The sequence below is a fragment of the Nelusetta ayraudi genome, unplaced genomic scaffold (genome assembly GCF_046127955.1).
Source record: "Nelusetta ayraudi isolate G7.1 ecotype Tasmania unplaced genomic scaffold, CSIRO-AGI_Nayr_v1 ptg000017l, whole genome shotgun sequence".
In the NCBI taxonomy this organism is placed as follows: domain Eukaryota; kingdom Metazoa; phylum Chordata; class Actinopteri; order Tetraodontiformes; family Monacanthidae; genus Nelusetta; species Nelusetta ayraudi.
In genome coordinates this window covers 7,349,420-7,364,983 of record NW_027466067.1, presented here as the reverse complement: position 1 = coordinate 7,364,983, position 15,564 = coordinate 7,349,420, and the positions used below count along the sequence as shown (strand labels likewise).

General features: G+C 45.0%; 2 protein-coding genes across 4 annotated transcripts; both read left to right on the top strand.

Moving 5' to 3' along the window:
• Positions 1-573: 573 nt before the first annotated feature.
• Positions 574-1,238, top strand: LOC142887450 (transcription factor HES-5-like). The gene is made up of 2 exons (XM_076025112.1): positions 574-699; positions 813-1,238. Exons 1-2 carry the CDS (start codon positions 574-576, stop codon positions 1,236-1,238), a joined length of 552 nt encoding a protein of 183 aa, XP_075881227.1.
• A 1,179-nt stretch (positions 1,239-2,417) lies between these two features.
• On the top strand, positions 2,418-13,624 carry pank4 (pantothenate kinase 4 (inactive)). 3 transcript variants are annotated; one of them, XM_076025110.1, is made up of 19 exons: positions 2,418-2,573; positions 3,062-3,144; positions 3,895-4,103; positions 4,696-4,879; positions 5,656-5,748; positions 5,828-5,981; positions 6,674-6,855; positions 6,940-7,018; positions 7,619-7,719; positions 8,544-8,699; positions 8,840-8,952; positions 9,353-9,440; positions 10,048-10,199; positions 10,622-10,677; positions 10,762-10,811; positions 11,082-11,186; positions 11,383-11,483; positions 11,724-11,792; positions 12,272-13,624. In XM_076025110.1, the coding sequence occupies exons 1-19, from the start codon at positions 2,450-2,452 to the stop codon at positions 12,504-12,506; spliced, it is 2,334 nt and encodes a 777-aa protein (XP_075881225.1). In that variant the 5' UTR covers positions 2,418-2,449; the 3' UTR covers positions 12,507-13,624. The 3 variants fall into 3 exon arrangements, 2 of the variants coding, with proteins under 2 accessions (XP_075881225.1, XP_075881224.1); XM_076025109.1 differs by having other exon boundaries at positions 6,674-7,018; XR_012926543.1 differs by lacking the exons at positions 11,724-11,792; positions 12,272-13,624 and having other exon boundaries at positions 11,116-11,186.
• Positions 13,625-15,564: the final 1,940 nt, after the last annotated feature.

Sequence of the window (15,564 nt, the reverse complement as noted above, 5' to 3'; positions counted from 1 at the left end):
CTCTACAATGAATCAGTGAAGGAACAAATCCTGCATGCAAATACAGTAATACAACTGGTTTCAGTCTGTATATAGAATCAACTCAACTGAATTCAATATAAGATCATATACATTCATGTGCCAACCCATTTGGACACAATGTGATTGACATAAATAACATTGGGCACACAATCTCCCTCTGTATTTTTCACTATTAGAATCGAGCCTTAATCTCTGGGGGATGAGGAGGATTTTTGCTGTTTAGGAAAATCACACACGTGTGTGACGGCGTGATGAGCGTGTGCTCAGTCAGAGTCATTGATCCCAGCATCAGGCAGCAGATCTGCTCTCTCTCCAGGGTCACCACTTTCCCAGATCCACACACAGCTCTGAGAGTCTCCCTCCATCACCCCCCCAGTCCTCCACCTGTTCCCCCGAGACCCAACCATTGTCCCCCAGGCAATAAGTGCATTAAGCATGTGGCATCCCTCATTGTCTGAGGGGCAGCTCCCTGATTGGCTGAGAGTGTGAGAAAGTCCAGCCACACCAAGACCCACACATTCATATGGAGATGTGGGACTATAAATAGGAGGGATGCAGCCAGCAGAGATCACATTCTCTCTCCAGACAGAGACTCTACAGCACACACATCCAGCCATGGCTCCTACAATCACTGCAGCCATGACCAACTCTCAGGAGCACCTCAATCTGAGCCACAAGGTAAATTCAAGAATCATTGTGACTTTTTCTTTTAATGTGCCTGATGACAGCTTGTGTGTGTTCCTGCTGAACTCCTGAATCAGTGACTGATGACTTTGTTCTTCTTCCTGCAGCTCAGAAAGCCTCTGGTGGAGAAGCTGCGCAGAGAGCGAATCAACAGCAGCATCGAGCAGCTCAAGTCTCTCCTGGGTCCAGAGTTCCTCCAGCAGCAGCCAGACTCCAAGCTGGAGAAAGCAGACATCCTGGAGATGGCAGTTTGCGTCCTGAGACGACTGCAGCAGCAGCGTCAGGCTGTTGATTCAGCGGCTGCCAGTCGGGGCTACTCCAGGTGCGTCCAGGAGGTGGAGCACTTCCTGTCCCGGGAGCAAGTGAAGATACAGCAGCACAGAAGTGTGATGAAGAGCTTCAGCAAGCTGCAGTCTTCCTCTGATCGCAACCTGACACAGGCTGACTTCTCTCCACTGAGCCCCACAGTCCAGAGCAGCGGCATCACAGACAAGAGTGTGGCAGTCAGCAGCGCCCCCTGGAGGCCGTGGTAGACACAAGAGTAAATCTCCAACGAAAACGACCATATTGGTTGAAGGTTTTCACCAGACATTCGCTCTGAAATGTATTGGGAGTGTTTGGCAGCTGGTAATTTGTTGAAAGATCACATAGCATTGATTTCTCTTCTTAATTTGCTTTGCTGTTTTCAATGGAAATGAAACATGTTTTGATGAAGTAGAGAGTACAGGATGTTTTCTGTGAATAATATCCAATCTACTATTTCTTTTCAACAATTCAGATATGAATTATCTTCTTTTTGCTTGTATAAATGTGATGTCTCCAAGGGGACACTTAGAGCTATATTATGATAGCATGTTTTGCTTTTTGATAGCTTTGACTAACTTGTTACTGTGTTAACAGTTATTGACCCACATTGGGTCCCTTCTTCCTTGTCATCACTGACATCCTTTGTGTCAAAAGGTTGTTTGTTTGTCTTACAGTAAGACAGTTTGTTGCGTTTGTATATGTTTCACTTACAGTTTAATGTCTTTTGTAAAGACGCTGATTTTGTTCACTCTACTCAAACTGAGTACTTTGTCTTGGACTCCAAGTTTTCAATGTGATGCATCATCACTGTGATGACAATAATGTCACACTATTTGTTTTAATTAAACAACAACAAAAATCAACTTACTACTGAGTCGTCTCTTGTCACTGTTGACATTCTTCCTATGTATCCTAATTCGAATACGGTGTAAGTAGGTTGCGACATAAAAACTCTGCAACTCCCCACTACGTCTACTGGATGGGGTTTGGAGGTTTCCTATTCTAAAATCCCATACTTTCTTATAAATTCACATTGCTTTATATATGGTGCTCTAACTATGAGGACCTTTTTTTTTCTTTTTCTTTTTGCACAACCACAGGTGCTTCTGAGCTCAATGACGTGCCTCGGGAAATATGGCAACCTTAATAAACCTCCGAATATCACATACCCTTTTTGCTAATCTACACACGAGACGCACCCCACGTCAATAGCATAATATTCATACATTTCGCTTAGTTTTGGGGAGTAAAAAAATGACTGATAAACGCCAGTTTGGGCAAAACGTGCTGGAAAACCAATCGGGGCCTCGTTTTCATCGACTTGTTTACGGGAAGACGCTCGCTCTGTAACGCGGCTCCTGATTGGCCGCCAGCAGGGGCACGTGCGCACGTCGCACGCGCACGCACACGCAGCACAGCGTCAAAATCTTGGTTGACCATGGCGGAATGTGTCGGTCTCGACAGGAGCGCGAGCGGTCACGCCATGGATAAAAGCATCACGCTGCCGCCCGACGAGATATTCCGGAACCTGGAGAACGCCAAGCGGTTCGCCATAGACATAGGTACCCGGCGACACGGAACTTTATACTGTAGCTCCGCCGCCGCGGCGGCTAATTTTTGTTGACACACACTCACACAGAGACATAGGAGCTATGCCGCAGCGCTTTACTATGACAACACATGACTTGATGCCAAAGTAAACAAGAGCGGCGCAAACGGTTAAAGAGTTCAACATGTGTGGCTAAACACGCTGCAGACGGCTGCGAGCCCGGGTCGGATTCTCTTGTTCCTTCCCCCGGAGTGTCGCTCTGCGCCTCGGGCCGAAGGTGTGTCACACAACCAAACCAACCTGGCGAACTTTGACAAGTAACGCCAGCGTCTGTTAGCTGCTAGCAACAGTGCGTCAGGGTGTTTTCGTCCTCTTAACGACTGTTTTACCATTAGTTAAGACCCGGTGCCTCAACCTAGCTTTCGCATAGTTCCGTGCTGTGTGTATGTTTTCCGCACCCGATGTGTTGGGGGTTATTGATGTGTGTGTTTGCGTCAACAGGCGGATCTCTCACAAAGCTCGCCTACTATTCGACTGTGCAGCACAAAGTGGCCAAAGTACGATCTTTCGACCACGCCACCAAGGTAATCCACTTGGTAAAGGAAGGTTACAGCCTGGGAAAGTCCAATAATGTACACATTTGCTGTTTTTCATTTGCAACCCCCGATTCCAGTGAAGGGCGACACGAACGCCAGTCAATTTTGCTATAAACAATAATGCATTAATGGAGCGTTTGTAAGGGGGGGAGGGGGTAAACACAAGGATGCCTTCGAGGAAGCAGCCAACATCAATCTGGCAGTGTTAACGCTAGCCTGAAAGAGGTCACAGTGCACTTTGTGACATCACAAAGAGCTTATTGTTTTGTGTTGTGCCAACTTCCACTGAACAATTCACCTGTGCAATATTGAAATGTGACACTGTCCAGTGCTCTCTTTCTGCAACACAATTACAATCTGTGCAATAATGTTAATGTGCGATATACAATGGGGTGATGGAGTGTGTTTGCGTATGGGTGATTGTTTTATTGTTGCTTTTATTACTCTGTTTTGTCATTTATTTTTAGTGTCTATTAGTTCTGCACCGATGGTTGGCACTTAATTTCGTTGTCAACCTTTGACAATAAAGTTTCTATTCAATTCTATGACACTCGAGCAAACAAAGGAAAGGGTGGTAAAGGTTTCATTGCAACCCTGTCTGCTCTCAGCTGCAACCCTTTTGCAGACAAACAGTCTTGATGTCGGTGGATTGAAGGGTGTGAGTGTGTGTGTGTGTGTGTGTGTGTGTGTGTGTGTGGGCGTGTGTGTGTGTGTGTTTCCGTCTGCTCGATGTCTCAGGAAGCAGCTGGCGACAAACTGTACGAGATATCGGTGCAGGAGGAGGTCACCGCTCGGCTGCACTTCATCAAGTTTGAGAATGCTTACATTGAGACGTGCTTGGACTTCATCAAAGACCACCTGGTCAACACAGAGACCAAAGTCATCAAGGCCACAGGCGGCGGGGCGCACAAGTTCAAGGAGCTTATCGAACGCAAACTCGGACTCAAGTGAGTGCCTGTCTGTGATTCGCTGACGTGGAGACACTCCAGGTGTCACCGGGAAGGGAGGAACTAGTCTGTTTTTTTTTTTTCCCTGGATGACTAATTACTGATTGTGCTGACATTTTCTAACTGGGTCACTACCGCCTCTCTCAAAACCACAAACCGGCTTTGATTGTTTTCACTTGCCTATGAAGAATAACTGTGTTTTTTGTTTTTTTTTAACCTCCTTACAATTTTTATTTTAATTCTGTGCTTCTGGCTAATTTAGCACCATGTTAAAGTCGACGTGTCACATGTTGGTCCAGCTTGTCATGTGTACAAGCTGTTCCAACCGTAAAACCAACACTTCTTGTTGTATGTTGTTGACACAGTGCAGACCATGGAGCCAAACATTTTACACCAGGTTCCCGTGGCTCAGTTGCTCAGCCAACCAATTCATCCTACTGCCGTCATTATGTCTTGCCATCACACAAGCGCATTCATTCGGATTGCAAATCATCCGGATTGTTTTTTATTTTTGTGTTGGACGATTTGCCAGTGGAGCTCTCTGCACCAGTTAGCAGGTAGAAACAAACTGATTCATTGTTCCTTTCTGCAGTGTGGACAAAGAGGACGAGATGACCTGCCTGATCAAAGGCTGTAACTTCGTGCTGAGGAACATCCCACACGAGGCTTTTGTTTACGCCAAGCACGCCGACTCTGAGTTCCGCTTCCAGACGACCCAGCCGGACATTTTCCCCTACTTGCTCGTCAATATCGGCTCCGGCGTGTCGATAGTCAAGGTAACTGCCACGCCCCGCTCAGTGTCTTTCAATCACATTTCTACAGTGGCTGACAAGGGCCAAACATAATACAACTGCCTAATGCGCCGTACTTGGCGAAAACAGCCGCAGGTATGGAAGCGATGCAGAAACGCAAACACAAGTCTAAACAAGGTACAAAAATAGGAAACGAAACAAATGCGCTGCAAGACATTAAAAAAACAACAACACATTCTTAATTATTAAATGTGCCGCAAACAGAGAAGCGATGCAAAACACAACAGATGCAAATTAAGAAAACGCATGCAAGTGAAAAACAAAAAGCTGCATAAACCAGTCACTACAACGGAAGTGCTCCAAACCTGCAGGGGGCGCTCTTAGACAGCTCAATGGAGAGACAATATGGAGAGAAATATAAGATGTCACTGGCCCACAATCTGTAGAAAAGCATTTCACAGCATTTAAAAAAAAAAAAAAGTAGAGAAGTGCTGAGCTGCAGTTTTATTATTAGATGGATTTTAATGGTTCCAAATATCAGTTTTCAGACCAAGGATAAATAAAGGGATACATCGTTTATGCCAATGTTCTGTCAAAAAGGTCTATTTTTAACACCAACTAATGTCAGTGCCAGCCCAGAAATAAATCTCCTCTATTAATCTCTTGGATCTTGAAGTGACGGATTATGTTAGACGCTTCCTTAAAAATCCATCAATACATGTTGTGAGGTTGTTTGATTCATGGAATGATCTCAGTAAAACTGGTTTGGTTTGGTCTGCTCTGCTCTCTCTTTTCTCCAGGTTGAAGCTGAGGACAAATTTGAGCGAATAGGTGGAAGCTCGATAGGTGGCGGAACCTTCTGGGGTCTTGGAGCTTTGCTCACCAAAACTCAGGTAAATTCAGTGTTGAGGGGCGTAGAAGATTTCTGCCGGTCCGGCCTCAGTCAAATCCGACTGTTTTCTTTTGGCGCAGAGATTCGATGAGTTGCTCCAGTTGGCCTCTAAGGGGCAGCACACGAGTGTGGACATGCTGGTCAAAGACATCTACGGAGGATCGTATGGATCTCTGGGCCTGACTGGAGATCTGATTGCGAGCAGTTTTGGAAAGTCTGCCACTGCTGATAAAGGTGACGCCAACACAGCCACATACGTTACGTTTTTGTGCAAAGTGTCTTGCTGCTGTGTCTGTGAAAGTGGCAGCAGCACAGTGTCATAGGTTCTAGATTGCATCAGCAGTGATGAAATGTAGTTTATTCTTAGTTTATTAACATATCTGACACGCTCGAGCTCTGCTGAAGACCCTAACCCTAAACCTTTTTCTTTTGGTGAATATTATTTCAACTTCCAGAATAAAAAGGTGCAACTTTGTCCTGATTAATAGGGAAGTTTAAATGTAGTTTAAATGCTTTCTTATCGATAATCAAAAGCTTATCATTAACTCAAATTGTTGGGCGTTGCCTTTAAGTAAATAGTAAAACTCTGTTGCGTCACATGATGTCTTTTTCAGGGTCATCATAGTGTTTGTTATGCTTTATAATCAACCGATGACCTCTTACCAAGTTCTGAAACAACATTTTTATCTCTCGGTGTTTAGAAGTTTTGAAGGAATTTGTTGACATCGCAAATAAGTGTTGGTACTGCTGATTATAGCGCTTATTGAGTATTTCAGGTTTCATGCCGTTTACTTAAAAAAGGCAAAGCACCTTAAAAAAGAGAGAGAAGTTGTCCACTTTTGACTGGTAGTGTAGCTCTAAGTTGCTGTGGCTCCGTGGTGGTTGTGGCTGCTCCTCCTTCATCCTGACTCTGCTCTGGACACCAGAGTTCTCCAAAGAAGACATGGCCAAGAGTTTACTCCACATGATCAGCAACGACATCGGGCAGCTGGCCTGCCTCTACGCCAAGCTCCACAACCTGTCCAGAGTTTACTTCGGGGGCTTCTTCATCAGAGGGCACCCGGTCACCATGCACACCATCACCTACAGCATCAACTTCTTCACCAAGGCGAGGCCACGAAACACACCCACCACGCATTTGACTTTGACCGACTCGGGTGTTAAGGCTCCACGCTTTGTTTGGAATGTGCAGGGTGAAGTTCAGGCCTTGTTCCTGAGGCATGAAGGCTACCTGGGAGCCATCGGAGCATTTCTGAAAGGAGCAGAGGACAGTAAGGATTTCTTTTTTTCTTTTCTCTTTTTTTGTGAGACAGCACAAAAGTGTCCTATCCTAACCAGACTGTAATAAGCTCATCTCTTCATTAAAAAAAGAAAAAAAAGAAAATGTAGCGAGCAGGAGCAGTCTGAAATAAAAATAGATGGCTTTGGAGTCATTTCTTAAAGGAGCAGAGGATATTTTTTTATCTAGTTTCTGGCAGCTGCCAGCTTCCCACCAGCCAAATGACTTATCAACAAACAATGATAGCAGCAAAGTCGCAGTCTGACGTCTGTGAATGAACCAATTGTTATTATATTCGCCATCTGGCTTGTTGACTTGCCGATTTTTTGTTTGATTTTGTTTTTGCCATATCCTGAACTTTATTGAAACTTGGACGAGAGGTAAACATAAAGGGGGGAACCCACGAGAAACGTGAACACTCCCCTTCATGAATACTATGCTGATATAATTGACAGTCGAACGTACTGGTTTGACCAACAAAAAAAAAGTCATTCGCCTGCAAAACATTAAATGCAAAACAACTTCTATACCAGAAAAAAAAAAAAAAATTCAATCTCACATGTGCATATTTGCCTTCTGGTCCCTCCTTCAGATCCCAACCAGTACAGCTGGGGTGAGAACTACGCAGGAAGCTCCGGCCTGATGAGCGTCTCTCCCGACATGAACCCGATGCAGCGTGCACGCAGCGGGACGGTGAGTCTGCAGAGCTGTCACACGGACGCCTCAGTCTCGTCCTCCACGTCCACATTTCACTGCCCTGTTTCCTTTTGACGCACCGTCCCCGCAGCACTGCCGTCATCTTATCAATCTTCAGGCATCTATTAATATGCAATTATCATTTTTTTTCTTTTCAATCTCCTCCCCTCCACATCACACTGTCTACCTAACTCTCTCCTTCAGTTTCCTGTAAGTACCTCCGTCTGGTCCCTCGTGAGGCGCCTTGTCTCCGCTTGTGTTACTTAGATCAGATGTTTGCTTTCCTCCCCTGCCAGTGGGACCAGGGAAACCCCTTTTCTACCCTAATGAGTGGTGTGGCCAGATTGTGTGCTGTGAAGATAGAACTGCTGATAGACGGTTCCTGCTGCCTCGTTCAGTGGCCTGTGTGGAGCACCAAGGGCTGTTACCCTCCGCTAGTGTTAGCCGCTGTGGAGTGTCCTCAACACACTGGAGTGCTTTTCTTCTCTGCTTTACTCACTTGTTTTCAGTGCAAATGCAAGCTCAGCCTGTGTTCTATGGCAACTAACAAGTAAAATATCAACATGTACAAGGTATTTTTATTCTTTACCATTTGACTGGAACTGAATGAGTCTGCTGGCGCCCGCTGACGAGCAGGATTTAATATTCTCTTAACTTTAGATTGTCGTTTTAACCAGTAAAGAAACACTAACAAAAGCACCCGATGCGCTGTTGGTATTGTTTTAATGCATCTGTTAGATAAGGTTTTATTATTTAAGGCTTAATAGAGAAAAAAAAACTTTTTTTTGTCTTGTATCTCCATGTGTCTGTGCTGTGTCTAGTTTGACATGTTGGAGATGGACCGCCTGGAGAGGCAGCTGGTCAACCTGCCTCTGCTGCAGGACCCCTCGTCCTACATCCCAGACACGGTGGAACTCACTGAGGACGCCATGGCCCGCGAGTACTGGCTCTACTGCTTCGAGGAGGCCTTGGATGGGGTAGGATTCGAGAACAGTAGTTTGTTAGCATTCTGTGTTTCATCTAAATAACAAACAAGGTCTTTATTCCATCGGCAGAAAAAAAATACGACGATGATTGTGGCCGCTGTTAAAGTGCTGCTGTTTGTCGTTGTGAGCAGGTGGTAAAGCGGGCGGTGGCCAGCCAGCCCGACGCGCTGGAAGCCGCCGAGCGAGCCGAGAAGTTCCGTCAGAAATACAGGCACAAGCTTCAGACGCTCCGCCATCAGCCTTTGTATGGACTCTTCATTTTTTTTTTTTTTAATTTAACGTTTGTTTTGCATGCAGTGCCTTCCTTTTCGGCCGCCATCAGTAGATGAAAGTAAATTGAATTTAACTCCTCACCAGCGTCCGCGCTAGCTACCCGGTCGTCGCAGTTGCCTACGTGCTCCGTCGAAGGAAAGATGAAAGTTTTTGTTGCTTCCTTAGCGTTAAATAAACCATGTTGTGACGTTAGTCACTGTGTACTCGCGGACAATTTCCTCATGCTAGTTTCGCTTTTAATACGTCATGTTTTGCTGTAACAAAAGCTTCATTAATATTAGTAAGTACTTTGAATGTGTGCGTGTGTGTGTGTGTGTGTGTGTGTGTGTGTTCCTCTGCGGCTAATGTAGAGTGCTTCTCTTCTTACCCAGTGCTTACGGATCCCTCACTGTCAGAAGTCTGTTAGACACGAGGGAACACTGTTTAAACGAGTTCAACTTTCCTGACCCCTACTCGAAGGTCTGACTGAAATCTGTCCTCCTCTTCTTGTCTTGTCCTGTCCAGTTTGGTCTACTGTACATGTGCTTTGTGGTGTCTCCCCTCCCAACCCACTCCTTTCACTTGCACAGGGCCGTGATGAGGGAAACTTCTGTCTTCCTCATCTTTGGCTCTTAAAGGTCCAGTGTGTAATATTTGGCCTGAGTGGTTCTTATTTATATATGAGAATATACATATAGTAAGGGTCTTGCTCCTAGTTAGCTGCCATCTTGCACCACCATATTCCTAAGGAAGCCTGGTGTGGACAATCCAGCTGCCTGACGGCACGTTTCGTATTTATGGTAAACACTTGTGTCCTCACATAAACCACCGAAGAAGAAGAAGGTGGACGAGATATTCAAGTTTGTGTGCGCAGGCCACCGTAGTGTAGTTCACTGGCAAGCTCAAGAGAGGGAGGATGAGCGGGCGAGCGCTGCAGTCTAAAATGTAACCACTTGACGTCGCCGTTTCTTCTCAAAATCTCAGAATATTACACACTTGACCTTTAAATGCAGTGTTTGTCGACACAAATAAAAATCTAATCACGATTTGGTTTGATTTGACGTGTGGTGCCTCCGCTGTGTTGCAGATCAAGCAGAGGGAGAACGACATGGCGCTCAAGTACTACCAGAAGGTGGTCAAGTCCTTGGACAACCTGAGATGGGAGGAGAGACAGTTCGCCCTGGTCCGGGGCGTCCTGGCCGGGAACGTCTTCGACTGGGGAGCCAAAGCCGTGTCCGAGTGAGTCCACCTCACACTTCCTACTCACTGTTGTTACACCACTACCACTGTCTGTCGTCATCTGTCTCTTTTGACCTCGTGAGTTTTAAAACGCGCAACTGCACAAACACACGTTGGAATTCTTCAATCAAGAGCCTTGGCGCATGTTTCCTCTCAAGATTATTTTTAGTCACTAAAAAAAACTGTTTTTTGGGGGGTGGGAGGGAGGGTGAGTGGGAAATTTGAAGAAAGAAAAAAGGGAAGCACAGGATTGTATCTTGCACGTGTCTTTCATGTATGTAATTTTTTTTCTGTTGCCCATGCTCAATAAATATATTTGATAAAAAAAACAAAAAAAAAACAGTTTTTCTTTTAAGAAGAAGAACAAAGACTTAATAAATGAACCAGGATCAGAGCGCACGTTCATCTTTCGTTTCTCACAGCGTCCTGGAGTCTGACCCAGAGTTTGGCTTTGAGGAGGCGAAACGACAGTTGGAAGGTGCTTTGAGTTTTACTCTTGAATTAGTTTCTCATTGTTTGCAGTTAAACGTGAATCAGAGATTGTATTTGTTCCCCCTCTCAGAGCGGCCGTGGCTTGTGGACTCCTACGACCAGTGGCTTAACAGAATGAAGGTCAGTGAAAACCAGGCGCAAATTCAACACCAGCATTTCACATTTGATAGAGACCTGTGTGTTAATTTTTTTCTTCAACCGCCTTGATGAGGCGCAGGTGTCAGCTGATGCTAAAGCTATCTTAAGGCGCCAAAATGGCAAAATCTTAGTGTTTCCACCAGACACGCAGGCCTGCGTGTTGATTCAGCACAGCAGCCAGCACTTGTTTCTGTGTGTGTGATGGCGCTGATCGGTGCTCGAGTACAAATCCATCCTGCTTTTCTCTTGCAGGGTCCTCCTCACAAGTGTGCCTTGTTTTTCGTAGATAATAGTGGAGTAGACATCATTCTAGGGGTGATGCCTTTTGTCAGAGAGCTCCTGTCTAGGGGAACAGAGGTAAGCAACACAGTTTCAGCAATGGTGTGTGTGTGTGTGTGTGTGTGTGTGTGTGTGTGTGTGTGTGTGTGTGTGTGTGTGTGTGTGTGTGTGTGTGTGTGTGTGTGTGTGTGTGTGTGTGTGTGTGTGTGTTTTGGTTTGGTTTGGTTTTTTTTTGGAAAGTGAAAACAACTCTCCTGTGTCCTTTTGCCTCAAGGTGGTGTTGGCCAGTAACTCTGGGCCGGCATTAAATGACGTGACAAACGGGGAGCTGCAGATACTGACGGAGAGAATATCTGCCATGGATCATGTGATTCAGTGAGAGCAAAATACAAGAAGACATTGATTCCTCCAAAAGATTGTTTTTGACCAATCACACCGTTTAAAAACAACTTTGTGACTAGCCAGAACCTTCATTGACTTTGTGTGTGTGTGTGTGTGTGTGTGTGTGTGTGTGTGTGTGTGTGTGTGTGTGTGTGTGTGTGTGTGTGTGTGTGTGTGTGTGTGTGTGTGTGTGTGTGTGTGTGTGTGTGTGTGTGTGTGTGTGTGTGTGTGTAGGTCAGGTCTAAGAGACGACCGGTTAACACTGGTCCAAAGCGGCTCCAGTTCACCTTGTCTGGATCTGAGGTCAGTTATTTAACGATTAATGGCTGAATGACTCATAACAGTATGAGTCATTCATAAGAGACTCCACATAAGTTTGTTTTTTTTACACTTATGTGGAGTCTTTTACTTTGAAGGGAATTGAAAAATATTAAGACAGAAATTTCTATAAGTATCTTTAATAGGTAATTCTGTATAACAGAAGTTGGGTAAATTCTCAACAAAAGTTTTTTTTTCTTTTTTTTCTCACTCTTCCTAAACGATCCCTAATAGTAAAAAAAAATAATAAAATAAAAATAAAAGTCCAAATCCAAGTTTTGTACTTTCTTCCAAGACTCGACTCTAAAAGCTTTCATTTAATAACATCCTGGCTATGAATAGAAATTCCAAAGACACGCGTTTCATAAAACCCAGTTCATCTTTTGTTGCCGTGTGTGTTTAAACCTAGAAGACGCGGACGTCTGTGCGTTCTTTTACAGTTTGTTCTGACTCTTTTCTTGAAGCCGCCTGGACAAGGTGCTGGCGATGGTGGTGCGGGAGCGCCAGGCCGACCTGGTGATCATCGAGGGGATGGGCCGAGCCATCCACACCAACTACTACGCCATGCTGAGCTGCGAGAGCCTCAAGATGGCCGTCATCAAGAACTCGTGGCTGGCCGACCGGCTGGGCGGGAAGCTCTTCAGCGTCGTCTTCAAGTACGAGACTCCGGCCGGGAGGTCCGCCGGCGAGCCACTGTGAGTGGCGGAAGCGGCCCGGATCTCTGAATGTAAAGACGGGACGGCTCCGACTAAAACGCTGACTGTATTTTTTTTTTTCCAAATTTTTTTTCCACCAAAACGACGGTTTTAGTGCTTCTTGGCGGGCGTCTCTCCGTCTCCATTGTCGCCGCAGGTCGACCAGACGAGCGCCCCAAGCTCGTCTTTTAATGTGAAGTCGAAAAGATTTGTTTCATAGGAAACGAGCTGTTTATTTTGAAGTATTTCGCATCAGTTAGGTGGCCAGAACCTGAGCGGCCGCTGGAGGGGTGGCGCCAGACTGGCAGCAGTGACACTATTTTTTCAATGAGGTGTGTTTAATGTGCCTTGAGGCTGATGAGATAAAAGCATCTTTTACTCGGTGGCTTTAACATACAAACATTTTTTTTTTTTTTTAATTTCTCAACATTCTGTCACAGGGATTAGTCCACAATTCTTCACTTCATTTTACACCGGTGAGATTTTTTTTTTTTTTTTTTTTTTAAACTTCACACGTAGCTGTGAATTACGTCCACAAAAGCAATGCAGGTAGAGTCCCCTGCACCTTTCGCCCACAAGGTGGCAGCACTCGACTGGCAAGGACGGTTTCCTCTGCCCCGAAGGTGCTCCGTGTCTCAACGTAGCAAATAAATAAATAAATAAATAAATTTCAGGTCAAACATCTCCGGCTGTCTCGGATCAAAGCGACGCCCCGGAGCTTTTTTGTTTTGCGCAACCACAGGGATTCATCGGTAATTACCTGGCACGTCCAAAATTCCAGCTCTAATCCAGCCACTCGATTGAAAAACGCAGCTGTTTGAAAGCAATAATACTGCAGGGTGTCGTTGGAACGGAACATCAGACACTGTGTGATTTGTTCAGCCGGGCAGACGGTGCCAGTGTCCGAGATGCGGTGCGAGTTGACAGGAGTTCAGCTTCTGACGTTGTTCGGGGACTTCCATCACAATACACACTATTTGGCAGATGTACATACCTGTGATATACAAATGTGCGTTTATACATAATATATAAATATACAAATCATTTGCATCGCTTGAGTTGAGCGCATCATGTTATCCTGACAATCAATTTTAATTAAATGGTATAAAACTCTTTTATTTTATTCCATTTGTGTTTGTGTGTTTCTTGTAAATGTGCATTGGGACGAACACGACACTTTCAACCACAGCATAATTTGTAGGGCTGAGGCTTAAATTTAGAGGCAATGAATGAATTGAGGTTAGATGAAGGGTTTTGGGCTTGACTGCACAAAAAAATTAAAAGTTTTCTACTTTTCTTATGCGGGGGAGGTGTCTGTAACACCACAGCAATACACAGACAAGTGTGAGTGCGTGTTGGGAGTTTGCCATCATAGAAAAGGATTTGAAGAAGAAGAAAAACACCTTAAAAGATTCTCAGTTATTTTATTTTATTTTATTTTTTATTTTTTTTAAAGCCGAACTGTCCCGATGTGATACAAGACTCGACACCCTGGTTTGTGGCTGCTGCCTGCTGTGCAGCTGTGGGTTGATAATGCATGAGGATCCGCAGCAGGGGGTCCCGCTGCTTTTCCTCCTCCTCAATACTGCCAAGGCGCACACACACACACACACACACACACGCGCACACACTCTCCAGCGCTGCAACACACACACACACACACGGATTAGGAAAAGTCTGTGCATGTAGAATCAGCCTGTTTATTTTTGTTTTTTGGGGGGGAGGTAGTGAGAATATAGTTACTTTTGAACGCTGTTCAGTCTATACAGTCTCATCTCGTCTCCATACAGAGGCTCGTCAGCACAAACCTTAGTCTATTATATATATTTTTTTCAGGTCAAGTAGATCTTTAAAAAAAAAAAAAACTACAGCCCTTTTTGAAGGCACACGCAAGCGTCTAAAATCTTGCGCCATGCTTGAGTGTCTGATGGCTTCTCAGAACTGCTGACTTCTTTGGTTGAGAACGACGTCTTTACTTTACACGCAGCATGTCGGAGCTCTCCAGTGAGCTGCGCTGCTTGTTTATCGTGGTCTCTGCTGCAGCCTTTGGTTTTGGCCTGGCTACTTTGGGGAAAATGTCACTTGGCATGCAAGGGTAACGCCTTTGGCGATGGGTGGTTGGGGTAATGCAATTATGTTTCGACCTATAGATTGTTATTTATTAAGACAAACTGATTTTTTTTTTTTTTTAAATTGATTGTTTACTTTGTTATGTTGCAACTATCTGTTTGTGCCATGATTTGTCCCAAACACATGGTAAAAGTCACCAGAATTTCTTCTCAATCATCTTCCAAATGTTTTTTTTTTGTTTGTTTGTTTGCTTTGCACTGGTCTTCACTTGAATTATGTTTTCTAACCAGCTGGCCCCCTCTGACCTCTGACCCCCCCCGACACCAACAAAGCATTTTCCCAATTTTCCCCAAAAGCAAATCCCAGCAGATTGGCAGCAGTTTGTGAAAGACTCAGACCCGCTGCCCATTAAACACTTTGAGAGTCTACAGGCCCAAATGTGCTCAGCATTATTATTGGCTATTGAAAATGTAGCTAATAAAGTGTCCGGTGAGTGTTTGTACCACATGTGAATGAAAGCCTGATGGAAACTTCTCGGCTATTCCAGGCAGCTCGTCCCTGCAGCCGGTTGGCGTCTCGCCACAGTTTTCCACGTCGTAGGCCGAGGTCTCACACACTCTGAGAAACCAGAAGCGCCGACGGCAACTGTTTGTGTAACACTACTTATCGTAGTTGGAGTAAACACTGACTTCAAAAGATGTCCTTATTTTCCTTCCTTTCTCCGCGCCGCAGCTGAACCTTTTGCGGATTCCGAATCGCAAAACCGTCAATTTGAGCCGTCAAGCGACCTTAAACGAACAATAAGGCACATTGTGCGTCAGCACCGCGAGAGTATGTGTAAACACAGCAGGTTCCTCAGTTTCCTCTGTGGTATTTCATGAAGGATGCTTCTTTCCGTGACTGTTTACAGGCACTTTTCTCGACTTAGGATAAAGAGCAGACACCCACAGCGATGGGATCATTTCCGACACCGACAGGATTCAGAGTCGTGA